The 21,932-nt window shown below is 38.4% G+C and overlaps 1 protein-coding gene across 1 annotated transcript in view; it reads left to right on the top strand.

The window, feature by feature from the left end:
- LOC113989678 (muscular LMNA interacting protein) overlaps positions 1–21,932 on the top strand; it is a 77,063-nt gene that overhangs the window by 16,772 nt on the left and 38,359 nt on the right. Inside the window, exons 2-5 of the mRNA XM_039380777.1 lie at positions 3,632–3,790; positions 5,812–6,180; positions 12,116–13,732; positions 19,121–19,192. Coding sequence (XP_039236711.1) covers positions 3,632–3,790; positions 5,812–6,180; positions 12,116–13,732; positions 19,121–19,192 — 2,217 coding nt within the window. The remainder of the gene's footprint in view (positions 1–3,631; positions 3,791–5,811; positions 6,181–12,115; positions 13,733–19,120; positions 19,193–21,932) is intronic.

Genomic DNA, 21,932 nt, shown 5'->3' with positions numbered 1-21,932 from the left:
AATAATTAATATAATTTAAGTTGCTATCCCTAGGGCAATTGCAAATTGATGGTATAAATTATGCAACAAACTCGTTTGTAAACTGATGACATAGGAACTCACAGAAGTCATCTAGAATAAATTTTTTCTTTTGAAGCTATTTGGCAATGCATTATGCAGCAGCCAATAGCCTCTGATGGATATTCAATGGTTATTTATATTAAACTTTATAATTTATGTTCTTCAAAGAACTAAATAACATGAATACTACAATTAGAAACAATCAATTATTTCATTGTGCATAAAGTTGATTATGTAATATAAAACAGAATTCCTTGGTATTGACTTCAATAGATTGAAGCCAATTCCTTCAATTGACTTCGGCATTTGGTATTTTTCTGTCCCTGTAATTGCATTGATTCAAGTGAATTCCAGCAGCAGAGAATGTATGGCATTGAATTCCTTTTGCTGTTACTACTGATTTTGGAGGAAAGACGATATGAAGTTTCGTATATGATTATATATATTTGAATTTTAAGCTTGTCTCTCTCTTGTTTACTTCTACATGTCAGAGCGCTATTAATAGATGTAATTAAATGCTGGAATTCCAACCTGTTCATTTCCTTCAGTTCTTCAAGGATAGAAACATCAGCCGGAGAGAGAGAGAATAAATGAGATGAGCATATGAAAAAAGGTGCAAAAATCCTTTTTGTACCTTAAAAAAAAAGTAATATGTAACAGTTCCTTCTGCTTCACATTGTTCAATTAAAATTTAAAATTTCAAAGTATTTCTTCTTATTTTTTTAAATCTATAAAATGAAAATAACTACTTAAAAATATTTTTAAGTGAGAATTATTTCTCTTTTCTTTCCCCCAGTGGAAATGTTTGTATTTTCTGGCTACTCTTGTGATATTTGATTGTTGGCTAGGTTTCTGTGATGCAGCCTAGATTGCATGACCAGTTTTACCTGCTGGAAGTTTCTGTTTCTCGCTTGCTATGAGTGAAGCTAAGAGGAGCGCATTCCTGTCACTGCCTCACACAGTATCTGGCAACTTAAATCTTTCTGAAATGCAGTAATTCTATTTGCTCATATATGCTGTCTAAACTCTAGGAAAATAATATACACTAGGAGAATATAAATAATGCTATGCTTTCATGGCATCTTCCAACTGAAAAAATTCTTGCTTGCCTGTCTTTTTGTTTTCCTATCTTAGTTTTAGCTTGTGAGTAATTTTTGTGATTATTTCCATAGTGTCTTTAGGCCAAACACAGCAAGGTTTTCTTTGTGTGTTCTTTGATTTTTATACCAAAGCAATAAAAGTAGAAGTGCAGGGTAAGACACAGTACGGAATTAGGTGCTAGCAAGATCTCCCTGTTACTATGCAACAGCCTGGAGCCTATAGCTTGACTTTTTGTTTGTGTTTCCTCATTACAAATATGCACATGAAATACTGTGAGTTTAACACTGTAGCATAAAGATTGTAATTTTCTATAAATCTGTTTGTGTTTGGGCTTGCTATTTGCACTCTTCCTTTTTGTTTTATAAGGAATATTCTGCACTCTGACACAAGAATACCCACTGATACAGAACAGCTGCTGTTGAGTGTCAAAACAAGAGCATGACAAGATGGTGAGGTAGAGGGGAAAAGTATTTGTAAAGGCAACTGAGGTACCAGAGTCACCAGCTGCATTTCCTAATTAAAGACAGAAGATGAAAGCACAGCTACAGAAATGTAGGAAAGCAAAGACCATCTCTGGTTGGTTTTAATGTAGACCCAGGTACTGTGTAAGAGTGTGAATCAGATTAGCTGTGCAGAAATCGCTAGTGCTAATGTGATGAGTGCTTCTGCCTGTGTGCAGGTAATCCTGCTTGAAGACACCTTTAGGTACAGCAGGTGCTTGCATCCCTGGCTGTATTGTGGCGACTGGCAGCTGATTGCTAGTGAGCACACTCTCAATTACTGATGTTACTCTGACTTTTATCAGGAGAAAGGACTAAGTGCTTAATGTGCTGGCTAATAATATTTAAAATTTGTGTTGCTGTTTTATCAAAAGCCATGATCAGATTCAGGTACCTTGGCTGCTGAGAGAATGACAGACCTACATTTCTCCTTCACATAAAATGACACCCTGAGCTTCTGCCATGTTGGAGCATTTAGCAGTCACTTTTTTGCTACTGATTCAGGCCATGCATCATATACGCCAGTGCTTAGTCATTTGTGTGAAATGGAGGGGCAGAGAAAAACAGGAGACCACCTGCACACCTGGATGTGTCTGAGAGAGCAGAGTTGTAGAGAAAAGAACACTTGATAGCATTTCTACAAATAACATGACTCTGTTTTGCTCGAGCACTCCAGGAGGCGATTGTGGAAGTAACTTATATTCACTTATAGTTTTTTAAAACTGGAAATCTGTGTCTATCATTTTTCATGTTCCAGCCATGAGAAGATCAAGTATTGTAAACCATAATTCCACTCTGTTCCATAACTGCTACTTACTTAGAGATGCAAATTACAAAGAAGCATAATGAAAGTCATAGCTCTCCAATTTATTTCACTTTAAACAAGCAAGCAAAAAAAAAAAAGAACCAAAGCAATAATCTTGTTTTCCTGTATCATTCAATACAATTTGAACCTCTGCATACCGGAGTTTATTGAAAAGACGATTAACTGCCATAACTTTTAAATCAGATGATAAAGCAAAGGAAAATCAATATACTCCATAGTTTGGAATCAGAAAGAAGGATTTTTTACAAGTACTGGGAAAGTCAGCATGTCAGGTTCAATGGTTTGGGATGTGCTTCCCTCCTTTTAACTGGATGAGGCATTTACAGTTCCTCTTCTTTATATCTGGCAAAGCAACTGAGAGTTGTAACATCGTATGGACTTTGTTTCCCTGTCTTGTATCTCCTGTGAAGAAGATGGGAGGGATGAGACAGCACTGTGATAAAACTGAACGTTTAGGTGAAATTGCCTTCTCTTAGTCTCTCTTGTCTTTGGTGCTTTCAGGCCCTATGTACTTGGACCTAGAGAGAAGGCAACATGGGGAGGGAGGAATAAGCAGCCAGACGCAAAGTTAGTTGGTATATGTGGTTGAATGGCCCATAGAAAATGGGAGAAGATACATGAATTAGAATTCATCCCAGATATTGTTCAGAATTAGCTGCATTTGCATTAGAAAATGTGAACATGTTTTGCTTTCTTTATGCAGAGCAAAGGTTTTCCCAATTTGCTTTAAGTTGTAAAGCAAATATACTGCCCAGCTACGCTGGTATAATTAGTTCTACTGAAGTGGAGTTAAATAAAGATAAAACCAATCTTGAAATGAATTGAATATGGTTTTTGATTCTTTTATGGAAAATTGAAAGAATAACAAATTATTGAACAAATGTTCTCCTGTCTGCTGTGCCACACCACTAGAATATATAGGATGTTGATGGGTATAATCAAGGCAGTATTTTGTCTGTTAAAGAAGAACTGAATAAACAATGACCCAAAAAACCCAAACCAAAACCAAACAATGACCAGTATAGTTAATAATAAGCATGTAGGTTATACAGACTATTAATTTCATGTTATTCATGTTATTTCAATTCTGACAAAAATCATATTTATTTGGATAAGAAGGTTGAGCTAATTATGTGTTTTGTAGGTCATTTCTCAAGAACCTGGAACCAAACCATTGACCTTCACATTTGTGCCATCCATTGGACGACTTCCAACTCATTTTGAGGTTGTGGATATCTCTGAGTTCCTTGTGACAATTCCAGAGGAAGTAACAGATCTGAGCAATCAAGAAATTTTAAATAAGGTAGATTTTTGTTTTTAATAATTTTTCCACTCTTTCAAAAGATAGAGAAAAATTTATTTTAAGCATCACTGAACTGAAGCTCTTTCCCTTGAATGGTTTCTTGGCTTGTGCTTGATTTTAATTACCAAGATGTAGAATCATTGTGCAAGAGAAGGCCGATGTCTGCTCAATAGCTTGTTTTGCCTTTGGCAGAGTTTTTATTGGAAGGAAAACTTTGCCCATCTCAATATTGTCCTCTGTCAGTCATGCAAGACTATATTCTTGGCAGATGAGGGGGAATTCCTTCCTGATCTTCAAGGCAGCACGGGTGGTGTGAGAAGGCTGTTACTACACAGGAACTGACCAAGAGTTGCTCACTGGATCCTGGTTTTAGCAGGTGCCAGTGCTGTGGCTTCCAGCAGAGGTACCAATCCCTTTCATAGCTGCATTGTAATGCATCAAAGTGAAAGTGAGATTTTTATTTGAAAACTTGTCCCTGTGATTTCCTGCGATGGTGAAGCCAGCGGCACAACATTCCTGGTTCTCCTTCCTTTAGTCAACCCACAGTGTTTGTTATTCCTTTCCTGCCTCACACCACTTAATGGCCTCTTATTTTATTCCATGCTGCTTGAAAGGCTACTGTAACCTTCAGATTAATATTAACTCTTAGAGCAATTTTGCCCTTGAGTAACAGCTCCTTCCCTGGGACATTGCTGGGGCTGCCAGTTCTGGGTGCTCTTCCATGTAATGAACTTTTCACAGGAGTTCACAGCTCTCTGACCTGAACATGCTCCAGGATTTTCAGTGTCCTATCTGTCTAAAATGGGATTAGATCTGAGCAAAGGGTGGATGTATTTGAAGAGACACTCACTGGATTATTATCCTCAGGATGTTTAACTCATTAGTTACATTTCCAGCCATTCTGTATTGGTTTTTCTGCAAGTAATGCCCTGGGTAAAGCAGAATCAGGTCTTCCTGTCATCCATGCCCCTGTGTTTCTCAGTAGGCAGAGAATACTTTTCTGGCAGTTGATGCAGTACTGAGGCCTTCATAGCATAGATTAGCACCTTTTCTAAAATGTCTAGAACCTGAACAATATTTTAAGAAATTAACCAACACCAGATAATCAAAATAACACTGTCAAACTCATACTGGTGGTATCCCTCTTTGTGGTCCAATGTCTTTTCAAAGAACTGAGCTCCAGGGACTGTTGGAGCTGCAAGTGAAGTGGAAATTTGTAATTACCGTATTCCTCAAGCAATATTCAAATATGAGCCCCATCTGGAGGCTTTCTCTTGCAATACACAGCATGCCTATTCATTTGCCTTATTCCTTCTCCAAGGGAAATATGATTTACAATAATTTCAATACAAATGATTTGATGATGTGCATGTTGTATGTGCAGTTTGCACTATTCCTTCTCTCATCCAAAGCATGCTTGAGAAGTGACATTCTGGATGTGGAAATTGCAGAAAATCTGAAGAACAATTGTGGTCTGTGCTGAGAAGCTTGAACATACAGTAAAGCTCTCTGACCTCTGAGTCTTTGTCTGCTCTCTTTGGAGAATGCCCTCTCTTAAGGGCCTTTGTTTCTTCATTAATATGTATAGGTTTTGTCCCAGATTTGTCTGTCAGACTCCTCTGAGGAGCATTGTCTGCTTCTGTGGATCCAGCAGTCGGGATGCCTTCCCATCATGTCTGGTGTAGTCTGGTCTGACAGCTCATTCGGCTTGACTGCACCCTTCTTCTTAGTTCCCGGGGCAGCCCCGGTCTTAGGCCATTGCTGTGCTTTCTAAAAAGAGTCCCCTGTTGCTCTGTGAGTTTCTGGGAAGGCAGCACCTGCAGCATGGGCTGGGGGGCTGGAAGCAGGGGCCTCCCTGGGGTGGTGGTTTCTGCTGGGCGCTCATGCCCAAATTTTTCATTTGCCCTCTGCACTTTTGGTAGCACAGAGCCAGCCACCCTGAAAGCCTAACTTACTTCACATTTTGGGGAACACAAATAAAATACAGTTAATTGGGATCTTTCTCCTTGTGTCTTTTGCAGTCTAACACAGTCTCCCATGAGCTGGCCTTAAAGAGTGGGGCCAGACAAGCCTGTGTGTCCACTGTCTGTGCAGACAACACGCAAACGGCTTTCCAGTCCCTGGGGTGTAATTCAAGCAAAGGAGAAATGCAGGAGAATGACCTTTTTAAGGCTGAGTTCATCCTGATTACGGACTCCGGTGATGAAGATGAAGTAACTGCTGCCTCGAACAATGTTCATCGGCCTTCCAATGGCTATGGTCCCATCAGTGCTCAGCTGCTGACCACATCCCACGTTTCCTCTGGCACCGGGGCAGGGAAACCTCCTGGCGATGGGCACCTTCCTGGTGCTGCGCTTTCCCACAGTACTACTGATCCACAAAAACATCAGGTAACCTGTTCTTTAGACTCTAGAGATAACCTTTACTTTCTAAAGCTTTCAGGACATGGATACTGAGCCAGCTTGTAAAGCAGCTTGGTCAATTTATTCTTTAATTAACATTTTTGTTGGCCATTTCTGTAACACTTGGACTTTAAGGAGTTGGCCCGGCACTTCTGACTTGCTTCCTCTCCATATGATTCTGTGTGTGTGTGGAGCAGTAATGAAGAGCTATTCTTTCCTTTCAGAGCACCTTATCATGACAGCAAGTTAATCAGAAGGTGTTGGATTCCTAGCTAGTCTAAATTGGCTAAGGTCATTGAAATCAATGGAGCCTTGAGATCATATGAATTATTAGCATTAGACTTTCCAGACCCAGATTTTTTTTCTCAGAGATCACTGCAGCCCTTTTTACAAGAGAAAGAGGCTGTAAAAAATCCTATTATTCTGATTGTTAGTTAACACTGACTTTGCACAGGTGTAAAGAACTAATGAAGATAAAAGTTCCGTTTTACGTTGATCTTTATAGGTTGCATTTAATGATTTATTAAATTTTAAGTTCTCCCTGGGACATTTCAAAAAAGACTCTTTGAAACATTGCATTTACAAAATTCATCAATTCAATCTACCACGTGAAAAGTTAATATCTCCCATCTTGGAAAAAGCACTGATAGTATTGAGGGGTGTATATACATTGTAAAATTCCACCTTTAGCAAAATAGCAACATCCTTCTCACATGGAATAAATTCAGACATTTCCTTTGACCCCAACAGGGCTTCCATGAGTTGAAAATGCAATTCTTCATCGATCATTTAAAAACAAAAGTTAAGCATGGCTACTTTGTTTATGAAAATAAATAATATTTCCTATCTTGTGTTGAAATGTTTTTGCCATTCATTTTTTCATCAAATTCAGTGTCAATTTTTGATTGAAGAAATTGTGACTAAGAAGTCCCCTCTGGGATTTTTTGCTGTTTTGGGATTCACAGCATTAAGAAATGTTCATTTCTTCCTAGAAACTCCCAGTGAAATCAGTGAGAATTTTACCTGAGGTAGGTATAAAGGCATACATAGAGTAAGCAGCCTGTAAAAGAATACTTGTCCTGGAGACATACAATTTTACTTCAGCAATGTTCAGTATGCAGATTCTGTCAGGCTTACTTGAGTGATTTTTTGAAAAGCTATTACAGAAATTGGGTGGATTTTGGAATACTCTACAGAAAAATTCATATGCTGTATCTTTCTTATGCTTGATGACTTGACAAGTAAACAGGGATTTGGCTGGTTATGTAAAAAAATATGCAGATGTGCACAGAACAAGAAATTAAGCCTGACATTGCTAACTGTTCACCTGAGCATGAAGAGAGGTAGTATGTAATATGGGTAATTGCACATCTCATCACTGTTCTTAAGTCACAAGTTTTCAAGACTAAGTACTTCCTCAGTCTTCATTATCTAAGTATCTCTAACCATCTCTATGGCTTCATAAGAAAAAGATGTTTTTACTAGACTACCTTTCATTGTTGTTCTGTTTCTAAGGTGTTTCCTTAGGCATCACTCTTTCTAGTTTGATATTGCATGAAATATCATTAGTTCTGAAATTCAGGACAAATATGAAAAGATTAAATGGGTGCATTGTTTCTCTGTTAGTACATTTCCTTTCTACAGAGGATTCCATATATGGGCTACCTTGTCAGTTATTGGATTATATGGGCAGTATCATGTCCCACTTAAGAGTTATTGCATGTAACATCATGTTAATTTAAAAGCATGATTAGTCTATGAGTTTCCTGTCAGATATGAAAAAAGCAAGGACCACTTTTGGGGACCATTGTGTTGCAGAAGAGATCACTCTAACTGAACCAGAGGGCTCCTACAGCTTCATTCATTTCTGACTTTGTTTAAATGAAAGAAAAAAAGAAAAACACTGACAAAATTGGAAGCTACTATTGTTCTTTGAGACATAAATGTTCTGACTGATATTGGAAACTGCCACACTATATGCAAAGTCTGAAAGCGCAATCCATTCTTCTGGTCATATTTGGAATTTTTTGGTGATAGTTTACTGTTTGTATGTTGTGTTGGAGTTTTTTTGCCTTTTCTTTTTTATGTTAAAGAATGTTTAGCCATGCAAGACAGAGGCAGACTGACTCCTGCCCTTAGAATTTTACCCTTTGAGTTGGGCAGGATGTCTGCCTCCCTGAATGCCAGGGCACAAGTCCAGCTATGAGAAATTTCTTGACTCACTGTGGAGATCAATAACCAGTAGGATTTTTAGCTAGTAAAAGTCACTTGGCATTCCTCTGTCCAGTGAGTGCCATCTGGTTTGGCTTTTCCAGAAAAATAAGTCAAGAGTCCCTACAAACTCCTGCCATCACCGGGACAGTGAACCTTCCATGTTGGGAGAAACTGGACTGTTCTAAATGGCATCTTAATTGGGTCTCAGTTCACAGTCTGTTTTACTGTGTTGTCTCCAGAGAGTTTGTCAAGTTTTCTACAATGTCCAGTGCTTCCTAATGACTTTCTGGTTTTCAGATTGCAGGCTTTGTAGGTAATTTACTTTTATTGTTTCCTATCTATAATCAAATTCTACTGAGATCAAAGCATGGTTAACTCACCCAGGACCAGGTTTACATCAAAGCCATATCTTCTCTCGTACGTGACTTTTGCCTTTGGGGCTCTCAGTGTGCCTCACTCTTTCCTTTTTTGCTATTTGACCAGCACATCTTTCACAGTTTTGCTGGTATAAGTAACCACATCTTTAGTGTCCTTCCAAAACAATGTGATCTCACCAAACAGACCACCAGAAAGCTCAGTTCTACCATTTCAAATGTGCTGAAGGTCTCGTGGGCAAGGCTCAGTACTAATATTATGACCACTTTGATAATTCTGGAATTACTGCCTATGAGGCATCAAGATCCTTTTCAAGTGCCTTGGTCCCTTTCAACTACGGTAACCTTGGCACTTATTTCAACTTTCCTCCTATACTTTTGGGAAATGTATATCTGAGGTGTTACTGAGAGGACAAAAAGGTTTGCAGTTGAGTCACAGATCAAAGCAACACAAATCTAGTTTTGTCACTGACTTCCTCTGCACTAATCCAATACAATTAGAGGAGGGTTTTAAACCAGTAGAGAAACTGAACAGAAAAACAAAGGGAAAAAAATTCCAGTGATTGAGGGAAGTTATTATATCTCACCAACTAGCACTGGTGAGGCTGCAACTGTAAAATAATACTCAGCTTGGTGACCAGCAACCCCCAAATTCAAGAGAGATATGAGGAAGGGAATGGGGTCCAGCACCAAGCTGTAAATGTGTCTGGTGCATATGTGAGCTGAGGCTGAGGGAATTGGCTTTGTTGACTCCCACCAAGAGGCAGCCAAGGAGATATCTAGAAACCACCCACAGCTACTTGAAGGACAGTTATGGAGAAAACAGAGCCAAACTATTCTCTGCAGGTGCAGGTGAGACATCGGTGGTTGCAAATTGAAGCATGTGAGGTCCTTGATGGACATCACAAGCAACTTCCTCACTGGGAGGTAGTGCAGCACTGACACAGGCTGCCTGGGGGTGCTGGAGCCAGCTCTATTAGGGCTTTAGAGGCTTGGTGAGACTCAGCCACAGCTGCCCTGACCCACTGGTGCTGGTGAGGGCCCTGCTTTGAATAGAAGGCTGGACTAGGTGACCTCTAGAAGTTACTTCCAATCTACTTTGATTTATGATTCTTTGGTCCTGTAAATAAGAGGTTGATCATTTATAGATGTGGTTAATACTGTGTTACAATAGAAATTTTTTTTTCTGAAGACTTGATTAATGGCTCAGTTAGCTCAGCATGTAAATGTTCAGTGGTGTTTAAACTGGAAGACTACTGCAAAATGGCTTTATTACACTTGCAGGAGCATATTTATCATCTGCTACCATGAACATTTTCCTAGCTGCTTATAAATTTTTCTTATTAAATTTTACTATTTAGAAGTCATTGCACATCCTGCTCTTTTATTATGAAGTTTCATATTTGTTGCCCATTTTCTTTTAATCTGTTGTCTTTGTAGGGGAAATTAATCTATCCTATTTTGAAATATAGAGATTTTATACCCGAGTTCTGTTTTGATAGTTGATCAACTTCCAGAAATCATTATTAAATTCAGGAGGCTGCTCCAAATTATCAGATTTATTACCACACTGCTTTTTAAGTTGTTAAATAATTTTGTGTTTCATGACATATTTAATAATAATCTTTCATAATACTTAAGCATTGGTAAATTATCCTCAATTTCCAGTATTTTTACTTCTTAATTAGCAGCTTTTTCAGCAAGAGTCATAATTTCTTAATCAAATGGAATACATGGTGCAATGATATAATGGATATAAATGTTTATATTCTAATATTCGCCCTGTATACATCCCTTGACTTTCCTTGAAATGGGACACCTTAGCACATGTATAAAACAAGGGGAAGTTAGTGGGATTTTAAAGGCATTCTGATGTTTTGTGTTTATTCCTATAAATCAAAGCATTGACTTGGGTTTTTTGAAGTTACCTTATACAGAAAGTGTCCTTGGTTTACAAAGCTTGCTATTTATATGGTCTCATTTAGCAGGAAGAGCTTACTCATTTTAAGTTATAAGGGCTAATAGGGTTTTGAAGTGGTGTTTATCCATATTTAGTGGTTTAGGCATAGTTTAGCCCTTGGAAGCCTCTAAGTCTTGGTTTTTTTGTCGGAGCTTCTTCTGGTATGTGCTCTCATTTGAAAATGATTTCATTAGTTCTTTGTGATAAATCAATACTATATTACATAATAACAATAACAATAATAGTAATTCCTCTCTATTATGGGTGAGACATTTGTATTAAAAACTATAATTCATGCCTGAGCCACAGCCATGCACAGGTTGTGTGTGGAAACTGAATAGTATAATTGTCTTTTATAGAGCTGCATAATCTTCTCAGGGTATCAAACAGTAGTTAAATAGGTGTTCTTATATTTATATCAAGTTTGATGAAATTAGAGCCAATTTCCCTACTTTCAAATTGCTCTGTCAAACGTTAGGTGACAGTTTGTAGCCTTTTGGCTTTACAGTTGACTTAACTCACTATTTCATATTGATATGTTTTATTCTATTTTGTATACATCAGGTTTTAATTTCAGCATTATAAAAACTTGGAAGATTTTAAAAGAATTTCTTTCTTTAGAAGCATGAAACTGTATGAAAGGTTGATAATATACTTGTATGCTCTAATTAGTTTTGACAAATCCTAATTAGAATAGACTCAAGAAAAAAGGCACTCATGAAAGAGCTTGTTACTGCTTTATTAGTGTATCGAAAGACTGTGGAGAAGGGGATAAGGACTCCTACATGGCTGCAAACTGTCAAATGCACTGCTCTGTGAATGACAGGAAAAGGGAAAACCAAACTGGATGCCTGATTTAAGTAGTTCCGAACAAATTTCTCATTCTGATATCACAGTGCTGCAGAAAGGGTTGTTTACTGAATTAGAAAATAAGCAATTTACTTGAATCCCATTTTCAGAAAGGCTGCTTTCTACTGAACTGGTAAAGTGAGATGGGACACTGTTGCAATTTTCTCACTTTCTGTTGTGTTTGTACAATGGGAATGACATCACATGATTCTGGACACTCATGGCACAACTCTATTGGGTTTTACCTAAAATGAAAAATACTGTAGCCTTGAACCTTGCTTATGTCAACAAAACTGAGGTCTCATAAAACCAAACTAGCATATAACTTGTCTGCCTCAGTCACCTCCCCTAGAGAGCCTTATCCATCAGGCTATATGTCCAAATTTAAGATAGCCCTGTGCTTTTAATCCACACAGCAGTACTAATGGAAAGCCTATATGCATGACCACAGGACTGAAATGTGGGGTATTTAACAGTTCCACAGGTTCCACCTACATTAACATTTCTGTTTTTCTTTTTTCTCCAGTTAATTTCTACTCTTTCCACCTCTGATCATCTTTCCTCTAAACCACCTGCTGTCCACTTAATTTCTCCAATTAATCAGAAAGTAGCATGTGGTGCCATGGTTAACATGAATCAAGCCTCTTCGCTGGAAGATTCCTGTAACAACTGGCAGTCAGCAACTGGGTTTTCTAAGCAAGACTCATCTCTCTACTTTCAGTCTGCTTCCCATAGTTCACATCCCTCCATGTCTAAAATATCCTCTTCTGCATCAAAGAGTTGGTACTCCACTCCTCAATTGTCTGATAACCTACAAACACCAAGTCTCTATACTCCTGGCTGTGTTTGCAAAATGGGAGACTTCACCACATCCTCTGTTCCAGCAAAGAGCTCAAGTCTTTTCCCCAGTCCTCCATGTTCAGCTGAAATACAAGGATCCTCAGCTCAGACTTCATCCCCCAGTTCTTCCAAAAGATTAAATGCTTTATCTCCTCTCCCAGTACATATAATAACACATTCATTATCTCCTACTCCTAAACCTTTGTCTCCACCCTCTCTTTATGGCTCCTCTTCAACAATATGTAGTATAAATGAGCCTTGTGCACAAATGTCATCTAGAGGAAATTTAGCAAAGTCAGGAGTCAAATCCCCTCTGCCAACCAGACTGACTCTCTTAACTGCTATTTTGAGATCAGGCTCCTCTCAGCGGAGACCACTTTCTCCTGCTTCTTGTCCCACATTTTCTCGTAGCTCCCTTGGTTCGTCAACACTTGCAATAGATCAAAAGTCCAAAACAACTCCCCCAACTCCCAAGAAATCTGTTTCAAGCCCTCCTATATGGCCAGATTCTCCCAACAGAGATGATTGCTGGCTTTCAGGATGGGCTCAGCATCTGCCTTTTCCCTCCAAGTCTCATCCCACCCCTCGAGCGAGGTCCCTTTCTCCTAAAAAGCACCTTCCACTTCAAACACTTTCTCCAGACTCCCAGAGTTCTCTGTCATCCCTCACCTCCTATCATAGAAGATCAGTTGTCTCTCCAGATTTGCAATCTACACTGCTTCCTCCTTGTGCCCCAGCTCCCTCTTCCTTAGCTCCTTCTCCAGAAGGGCTGCGGTATGCTGCCTCCGGATCCCAGGCACCTCAGAAGTCTCAGAGAGTACACACTTACTCACCCATCTTTACCTGCCGGTCATATCCTTTGCTTTCTTCTACCAATCTTAGTGGTGTATTCTCCCCCACCCTAGAAAAACACTCATCTCCTACCCCAAGTCTTTCGCACTCATCTTCTAGATCTAAATCAGATTCATCCCAAATGTCTGTTCAGGACATGAGTGCCTCCTCTCCTACCCCTTCCAGTGTCTCAAAGAGGTGGTCCCTCCCACAGCCTCACTCTACCCCACCAGTTCCACAAACTGGTAATATTAATTCCCACCCACTGCAGTTTAATTCTTCATTGGTGCATGCAAGTTATAGGTCTAATTCCTCCTCTCCAAGACCTGAGCAATCTGCCACCTCACCGGTGCTAAAGTGCAGATCTCCCATCTCAGAAAAGTCACCAGGTATACTGCCATCAAGACCCAGAGAGCTGACTTCACCACAGTCTTTTTCCCTGCCTCCTGACCATGAAAACATCAAACCCAAGGTACTCTTGATGCATGCTTATTTTCTAATAGTTCCTTGTCCCTGTAGGAAAAAAATCACATCCATGTTACAGAATGCTAGTAAAATAAATGGGCTGTGGAGAAAATATCGAAAAGGAACTGGTTTTTTATTGATAGTGAAGGTAGTAAAGATTGAATCCTATCATATCAAATTGCTAGCAATGTGTTCTGTATTGTGGAGAAGATGCTGTAGGAATCCTTTAGCATAAAAAAGAGAATACTTTATTCATGAGTGGGAGGAGATACTACTAAAGATGGATTTGTGTCCGATGGCTCTGATATACACATGCCATACTTATTTTTGTAGCTCACTTAAAACCATAGTGTGTCAACAATAAACTGTGAAACATGTTCTATTCACCCTATGCTAATGACAACCCACATGTGTTCCCACTGAAAGTAATAGAAGCATGGTGATCTTAGGTTCAAGGCTGAACTAGAAGCAGCTTAATCTAATTTATGTGAACTGGCTGTCTCAGTGATAACTAGTTCACAAGCACCTCATCCCATCTGTCCTCCTCGCTTCCCAGGATGTTTTACTCAGCCCAGCTGCCCCGGGACCAGCTCAGAGGTACAACGGAGCTCAGCCTGAGCAGGGACTTTGGGGCTAAGAGCCAACAAGGGAAGACAAAGACAGTCTCCTGCTTCTTTGCTTTCTTCTGTACTCCTCTGATCTTGTTGTGCTAGACAGAGGATGAGGGGGAAAGAAAAGACAAGCTTCCCAAAACGTGAACTGCTGCAAGTACAAAAGTTTCACAAACAGCTCCTGCTCTATGTCATCCACCCAAAGGTGGGAGGGCCATCACGGAGTGAGAATAAGCAACTATGGCAATTGCTACAGGAGGGCTTGGGAACCAGTTGCACTTTAAATCTAAAGGTATATCTCGAGAAGGGGAAGGAAAGGAAAGTTGATCCAAAAACATGCAGCAGGTAGGTAAAAACAAGAAAAACTGCTGTGTAGAAAGGAAGAGCTAGTTGCAGAAGGCATCAGAGTTGCAGAAGGCTTTCTGACCTCTTTTATCTTATCTTTGCCCTCTGTGCTTCCCTTGTGCCTCCTGTAACTCATATTTGAGCTTGCACATCATAGAAAGTCTATCATAGTTTATTGATTTATTTGCTCACAGCACAAAATTATAGCCTGGTCTGCCAGATCAAGTTGTGTCAGATGTGTTCTTAACAGCTTGGCTATGGCAGTGGTGTTTTGAACTGCTTTGAAAATGTTATTTGGAAATGAGAGGTTAAAATCAGCACAAAGTAGCAATTGTCATGACTGGTTCTTTTAAAAACCAAGCAAACCCAAATGAACCATTGTGCCAGGCACAGCTGTACAGTGTTGCTACACCCTGTCAGTATTACTTAGTGAAACAAAAAGAGATATGAAATTGTAGAAATTCCAAGACAAAAAGCCCCTGAAACAAAACTGGAAGGCATGACTGAGCCTGCAGATTGCAAAACAGTTGCTCTTCCCGCTAGTTGGTGCAATGAGCACTGAGATTCTCTGGCAGTAAGAAAATCCTCTGCTAGTGACACAGAGCTATTACCTGGGTTGCAGGCAATATTGCAGAGGTTATTATACCCTTTCTGACTTCCCTGTTGTCCCCGTTCCTGCTAATTCTCCTTTATCATGTGATATGGTGGCACTTTTGAAACTGTCTCACCATGCCATGGAATTTGGGAAAGTGTCTGCCAGTACAACAGACTTGGACCACTAGTCTGGTGTAATTTTTAATCATATAGACAAAGCTGGCTCTGCTGGAGATGTGGAAGACAAGAAACCTTTAAATTAAATGCAGCTGGGTGGTCAGTGCAAGAAAGGTCTCTTGTGGCTTTAAAATGTGAGTCTAAGACTTCATCTACAGTTAATGATACTGTGCATTAACTTTCCCTTTCCTCCTGCTCTCACTTATTTCCATCCCTAGTTTATGGCATAACTCAATGAATTTTGCTGACATGTTAATGGTAGCAGGCTGTCTAATAATACTCCAGCCTCAAATCTCAGTATATTTTCAGAGAAGAAAGGAAAATTTTGAGGAGAGACAACTTTAACGTCCTAAGCAGCATTTAGGTCTCTTTAGTACTAATCAGCTCAGCTTTAGAATTAGACAAAAAGCAGATTGCTCCATGTGATGACTGTTAATGCATGACAAAATTTTTGCATGTATGAATGTGCTAAGTGAACATTAAGGGAAAAACAGCTTCTAGAAGTGCTTGACTTTGGCATGTGTAGTATTTCAACCTTAATGTTTCTTCAACAGTTGTTGCAGCAATGTTAAGACAAGTATTAAACTAACGCTTATTAAACCAGAATTCTGACATTAGGTGTACTTTTCAATATTCACATTAAACTGTTTCATTAGCATGATGTCAAGGCAATTATGCAAAAAGGATTCTTTATTGGAGAGCTTTTTTATGTCTATGCCTATGCATGCAGCAATTAATGTAAATTGAAGGATGACCTGTTAATTTGTTTAACTGTTTGTATTTATATATATAAACATATGCTTTCCCATGGTTTATATTTGCTAATGATTTTAAAATACACATATTACACTTTGATAATGTCCTCATGGACCTAATATAGCAAAGTGGACAATATAGTAAGATGGAGTAGGGACAGATAAATTTCTGATTCTGGAGGAACAGTTTAGAATAACAATCTCTGACTGATGTTTGAAAACTCTTTGCAATGGTTTCATTGGGCATCATTCCTACATATTCTTTGATTTTTCCTGTTTGAATGCAGCACAGGAATGCATGTAGATCTACCCAAAACAGCTGGAGAACAAACTAACTTTAGTTACTTGGAGCTCAGCACAGCTGCAAAACCTACCACAAAGCAGGAAAGGTTACTCATGACACCATGCTACTATGGTTAGTCACTGTTTTTAAGCCTCTGTAGGCATGTGTCCAACACACTTTGCAGTGCCCTGTGGGCATCTTAGGTGAACATCGGAAAAAAAAAAGTAGGACATTTTCCCCCAAACTCTCCAGGGTGATATTTGCCCAAGCTCTGATATTGGAGTTGGTTTGGTTTTGACTGGACCATGGTGCAGGCCAGGAGACCTAACTGTCCATGGCTGTTTAAAATTACTGCTAGATTCCTGTGAAGCAGATTATTAAATGTATTTAGACATTGAAAAGTAATTTTAGGTAATGTGAAATAATGTGTAAGGAACATATTCATAGAGATCAGAAATTGAATTAAAGACTTTTCAGTCATCTCAGACATTGTGAAAATGGCACGATACAGGTTCTACAGTATCTGGAAGTGATAAAGCATATGAAAGCAGTATAGAAACTTTTATATTTTAACAGTCTGATATGTCTGTTTAGTTCATATAACAGTACAAATAACTTCAAAATGATCGTACTGTTCTTATCATATAGGATGCCCATCTCATCAGATGTAAAAGCCTATGGGCTAGTGAAGACATTGCGTTTCATTTACATGTTCAATTACACAATTTTCTTAGTTGAATTTCTGTTATAATCAAACAAGGATGCATTTTATGTGTATGCCTAATATTTGGAATTAATATTTAATATCTGGTATTTTGGTCTTCCATCTTACTTTAATGAACAGTATTTTATATCTTATTTGTATATAGATTTTGTATATACACAAATATATGTATGTGTGTTTATGCACACATATGCAGTGTTGTTGTCTAAATGTTCAAAAGGCAGGATTAAACTCATGCAACTTTTGACATTTGAATGTTAGATATCCAAGCACAACTTGGACAATTCTATTACAGCTAATGGAGAGAATATGGAATATTTACAGGATGATTTTATTTTACCTTTCTAGTTGCCTATTTTGGGATGAGATTAATCCTGTAGAAATGCCTGTAATTATAAAAGGCATTAGTTTTTGACTGAGGCATCTAAATGGTAGACATCCAAGTTAAAATCACTAAATCTCATATAAATTACTGTCCTGCCCTCCAATGCCCCTCCCACCAAAAATTAGAAAAACCCCTTAATTTTCAGCATTTGCATTCTTGTCCTTTGTTAATGTGTACATTCAATATGAATGATTGACTTCTTAAATGACTGTCATTCTCCAGCTTCTGACTGAGTAAAGTCAAAAGCAAACATAATATTATGTATAGAAAGAATTAAAAGGTTGTGTCCTACCATATTTCAAGATAGATGTGAGAAGGATATAAGTTTCTTATCTGAGATAAAATTTTGCCCCCTCTGCTGTCATTGAGACTTTTACTAATTATGAAGAAAAGAAAAATATATCAAAAGAATGACCCAAAGTACAACATGCTGATCCAAACTGTTATCTCATAATCACCGGTATTTACTACTGCAGGTGATGGTACATTAAAAAACCTGACCTGATTAACAAATAACTTTATTTCTGGCTGACTATCACAAAAATAATTAATTACTAACTCGAAAGTCTATTCTTGTGTGAATTTATGATTTTTTTATTAGATTGTTAGCTAAAAGGGAACAATGTAGCAAATCCCTATTTTTTTAAATAAATTACAGCAGTCGTGATTAAGAATCCTACTCTTGAAATCATACAAGTATAGAAGAATCTCATCAATCTTTTAAAAATTACTGAATTCAACCTCTATAATTACAAAGAAAATGTAAAAAAGATGGTTTCTAAAGATTTTAAAATAACTGGGAAACTAATATAGTCTAAAATAGAAATTGTTTGAAAAGAATAATTTTTAAGGCTTATCTTAGAATTTTTAATACCCAAACCCATATATTTTGTATGGTTTAGATTGTCAGTTCTGTAAACTTTGTTAGAGTGTGAAAGCTCCTATACCTAATTTGAATTATTTTTTTTGGGTGGTAGAGTTACTTATTCAAGAGATGAAAAGCTGCATGAAGATTTAAATGATCTATCCACTCACAAAAGTAATTTAGCGTTTAAGGATCCTAATCAGTCTCATTAAAGCCAATTACAGAAATCCCTCTCACCTAGTGGTCCAGGATCACACCACTCAACAGCAGTTGTTGAGGTGGATGTACTGGCAGAAGTAGCTGTGCATTTTCATATCAAATCACAAAAAAACTTCAAAAAAACCTCACAGCCTCTCCTGACATTCATTTAAGGATAATAATCAGCAGAAAGTGATTAAACTTCCTTTGGAAGCTATAAGCTATCCTACTTCATTCCTAAGAGCAAAATATGTATGTTACAGGCTTTTAAAATCTTAACAAAAACACTATTTTTTTAAGAAATAGCTTTCCTAGGAAATATGTAAGCATTGTTTTGTTGCAATGTGTTTGCAAGACAATTGGAATGGTCTTTCATTCTGTCATACCTTTCCTTTCTTTCTTTCTTACTCTTCTATCCTGTTTTACTTCTCTTCCTACTTTCTGGTTTACCCTTTTAGCAGTACAAGATCAAGACAAGCTACAAGGCATTTGCAGCAATCCCTACAAACACATTGCTTATGGAACAGAAGGTTAGTGTTTGCTCAAAGACATGGGCATTGTGTATTTGAGACCATTCAACTTTATGTACACATTCTGACATTTCTGCTGGGGGATACTGCAGAATGTAAATTCTGGGAACTAACTGCTCAGGGTTATTATTCCAGACATTTCTCAGGGTCAACCGCTTTCCACTGAAGATCAAAGACTTCGCTAATCTGAATTTCTGCAAATCAATTTACTATAAAAAGGGGAAAAAAGCAGTATCTTAAAAGAATTGCCTTTTATGGCAACATCTCAAAGTCTGTTTTGTTTATTGGAAAGCAACTGGAGCACTGCTGTTCTGGGGCCTGACAATGGGTAGGTCTTGGTCAGTTAATGATTATTCAACAGCTTTGCTTATACCAGTAAATTTAACATTCAAAGATGTGCAATTTTGATCAGCTGTACTGTTAAACTTTGATAACCGTCCTGGCCATTGTTCTGACCTCTGTTAACTACCATTCTTCCTGAACACTTTACCAGCTAGAATGGGCCGGGATATGTAGGTTGAGATAACCATCCTTTTCTGTAGGATAGGCGGGTAGATCCAAAGAACAGACTTTAGTGCATTGATTTACTGCTAAAGTCACAACCAACAAAGGTTGGGCAGTATAGTCCTTATTTAGATAATGCCACTTAGAAAGGCAATTGAAAATTTAAATTTTGCATGAAGGGTTCAAAATACCCATGGATGTTTATTTTTAAAATATTTTTCCCAAATTAATTTTGCTCAAAATAATTGCTCACTAAGTTTAACAAATATTTTCTCTGATGAGCAATGAGCTACATGTTTAACATGTTTAAAGACATCCTTAACTGTGCTAACATCCAGTTTGTAGCTTTATCAGAAAAAGCTTTCTGTTCAGAACCTTGTTCAGGAACTTAGCTTCTGATAAGTTTCTTTGAGATTAAGCATTTCTGACTACACTTTTAAGTATTTATTCCAATACATAACTCAGTTGATTTCACTAGAAGTTTGCAGAGCCTGAAGACATTGGAGAGAGGAACTTAACTGTGTACAAATTTTGAAGATTATAATTTTATCCTTGAAATATTACTGATTGTGATCTAGTAATGGAGTTAACTGCTATAAGTAAGATTTTTTTTCAAAATAAAGAGTCATTCCTTTATTTTCCAATGTTCTTTTAATCTTGAATGATTTTTTAAATCATTTGCATAAAACCTGATCCTTTCTTTACTTAAATCTTGAATGCACTAGTGAAGGTTGTTTGCTTTAGCATGCAATGTGATGAAAAAAAATGGCTCTATAGAGGAAAATAGCTAATGCAGGAGATCCTACATCCCTACTGAATGTATTTTGGGAGGATTTTGTTTGAGCAGAGAGCCTGTTAGTGGGTGGAAGAATGTGGTGAACTCCTGAAGTGCCACTTCATGGCTGACTTCACCTGAAAGCATCTAGTTGATGTACCCTGAGACCACACCTCTCTGCAGACTGTAAGAAGCGCAGTATATTCTCCTTGTGGAAGGAAAAAAGAAAAGGCATCTTCCTCCACATGCAGAAGGAAAAGGAGGGGGTGTTGGAGGTTTTTTTGTTTTGTTTTTAATAAAAAGAAAGACATGCAGCTGAGGAAATATGGCAGCGTTCTGCTACAGAGAAGACACAGCTTTAAGTTCTTGCCTTGAGGAAACTCTTACTTATTATCAAAAATCCATTGCTATAGGAATTTATCATGGCAAATGCAGATTCGAGTCACTCCTTAAAATCATACAGCAGGAACCTGGAAGCAAACTTAGATGATTGACCTAACTGCTGGACAAATGGGTATTATCAAGCATGTCAGCACGTTTCTGGAAAGCATTTCTGACAAGACTTTGTTAAGAATATTTTGATAAAAATAGATTTTAATTTTCCCAAAATACTTCTAGTGTGCACTTACTAGGTACATTTCATGCACCCAGGTTGTGTTCACATCAAAATTCTTCTCAAGGCTAGAGAAAAATACTTCATGGTAAGAAAGAAAGAAAGCCAATAATTTGTGTGGTTGTAGGACTAAGTAAAAGACCCAGTGCACCTGTAATAATAACCAAATGTGCCAATTTAGGAGCAGCCTATGAGCTCCCTCTTTCCTGCATGAGCCTTACAGCTTTCAGTATTAATTATTTTATAAGAGGAAAAATAGTCAAGTCTATTCAGTATCATCTCCCAGGATCTTCAAGAAGTTAAAGGAATTAATGCTTTGTGAATCCCTTTGCAGAGGGATCTGGATAGACTTGAGAGATGGGCTGATTCCAATGGGATGAAGTTCAATAAAGCCAAGTGCCGGGTCCTGCACTTTGGCCACAACAACCCCCTGCAACGCTACAGGCTGGGCACAGAGTGGCTGGAGAGCAACCAGGCAGAAAGGGACCTGGGGGTACTAATTGACAGGAAGCTCAACATGAGCCAACAGTGTGCCCAGGTGGCCAAGAAGGCCAATGGGATCTTGTCCTGTATCAAAAATAGCGTGGCCAGCAGGAGCAGGGGAGTGATCCTTCCCCTGTACTCTGCGTTGGTGAGGCCACACCTTGAGTATTGTGTTCAGTTCTGGGCCCCTCAGTTCAGGAAGGATATTGAGGTGCTGGAGCGGGTCCAGAGAAGAGCAACAAGGCCGGTGAAGGGACTGGAGCATAAGTCCTATGGGGAGAGGCTGAGGGAGCTGGGGTTGTTTAGCCTGGAGAAGAGGAGGCTCAGAGGTGACCTCATCACCGTCGATAACTACCTGAAGGGAA

Source organism: Pipra filicauda, unplaced genomic scaffold (genome assembly GCF_003945595.2).
Source record: "Pipra filicauda isolate LSUMZ 115617 unplaced genomic scaffold, ASM394559v2 scaffold200_size1382263_pilon, whole genome shotgun sequence".
Lineage (NCBI taxonomy): Eukaryota > Metazoa > Chordata > Aves > Passeriformes > Pipridae > Pipra > Pipra filicauda.
Note: the sequence above shows the minus strand (reverse complement) of the source record. Positions and strands in the feature narration are given on the sequence as shown.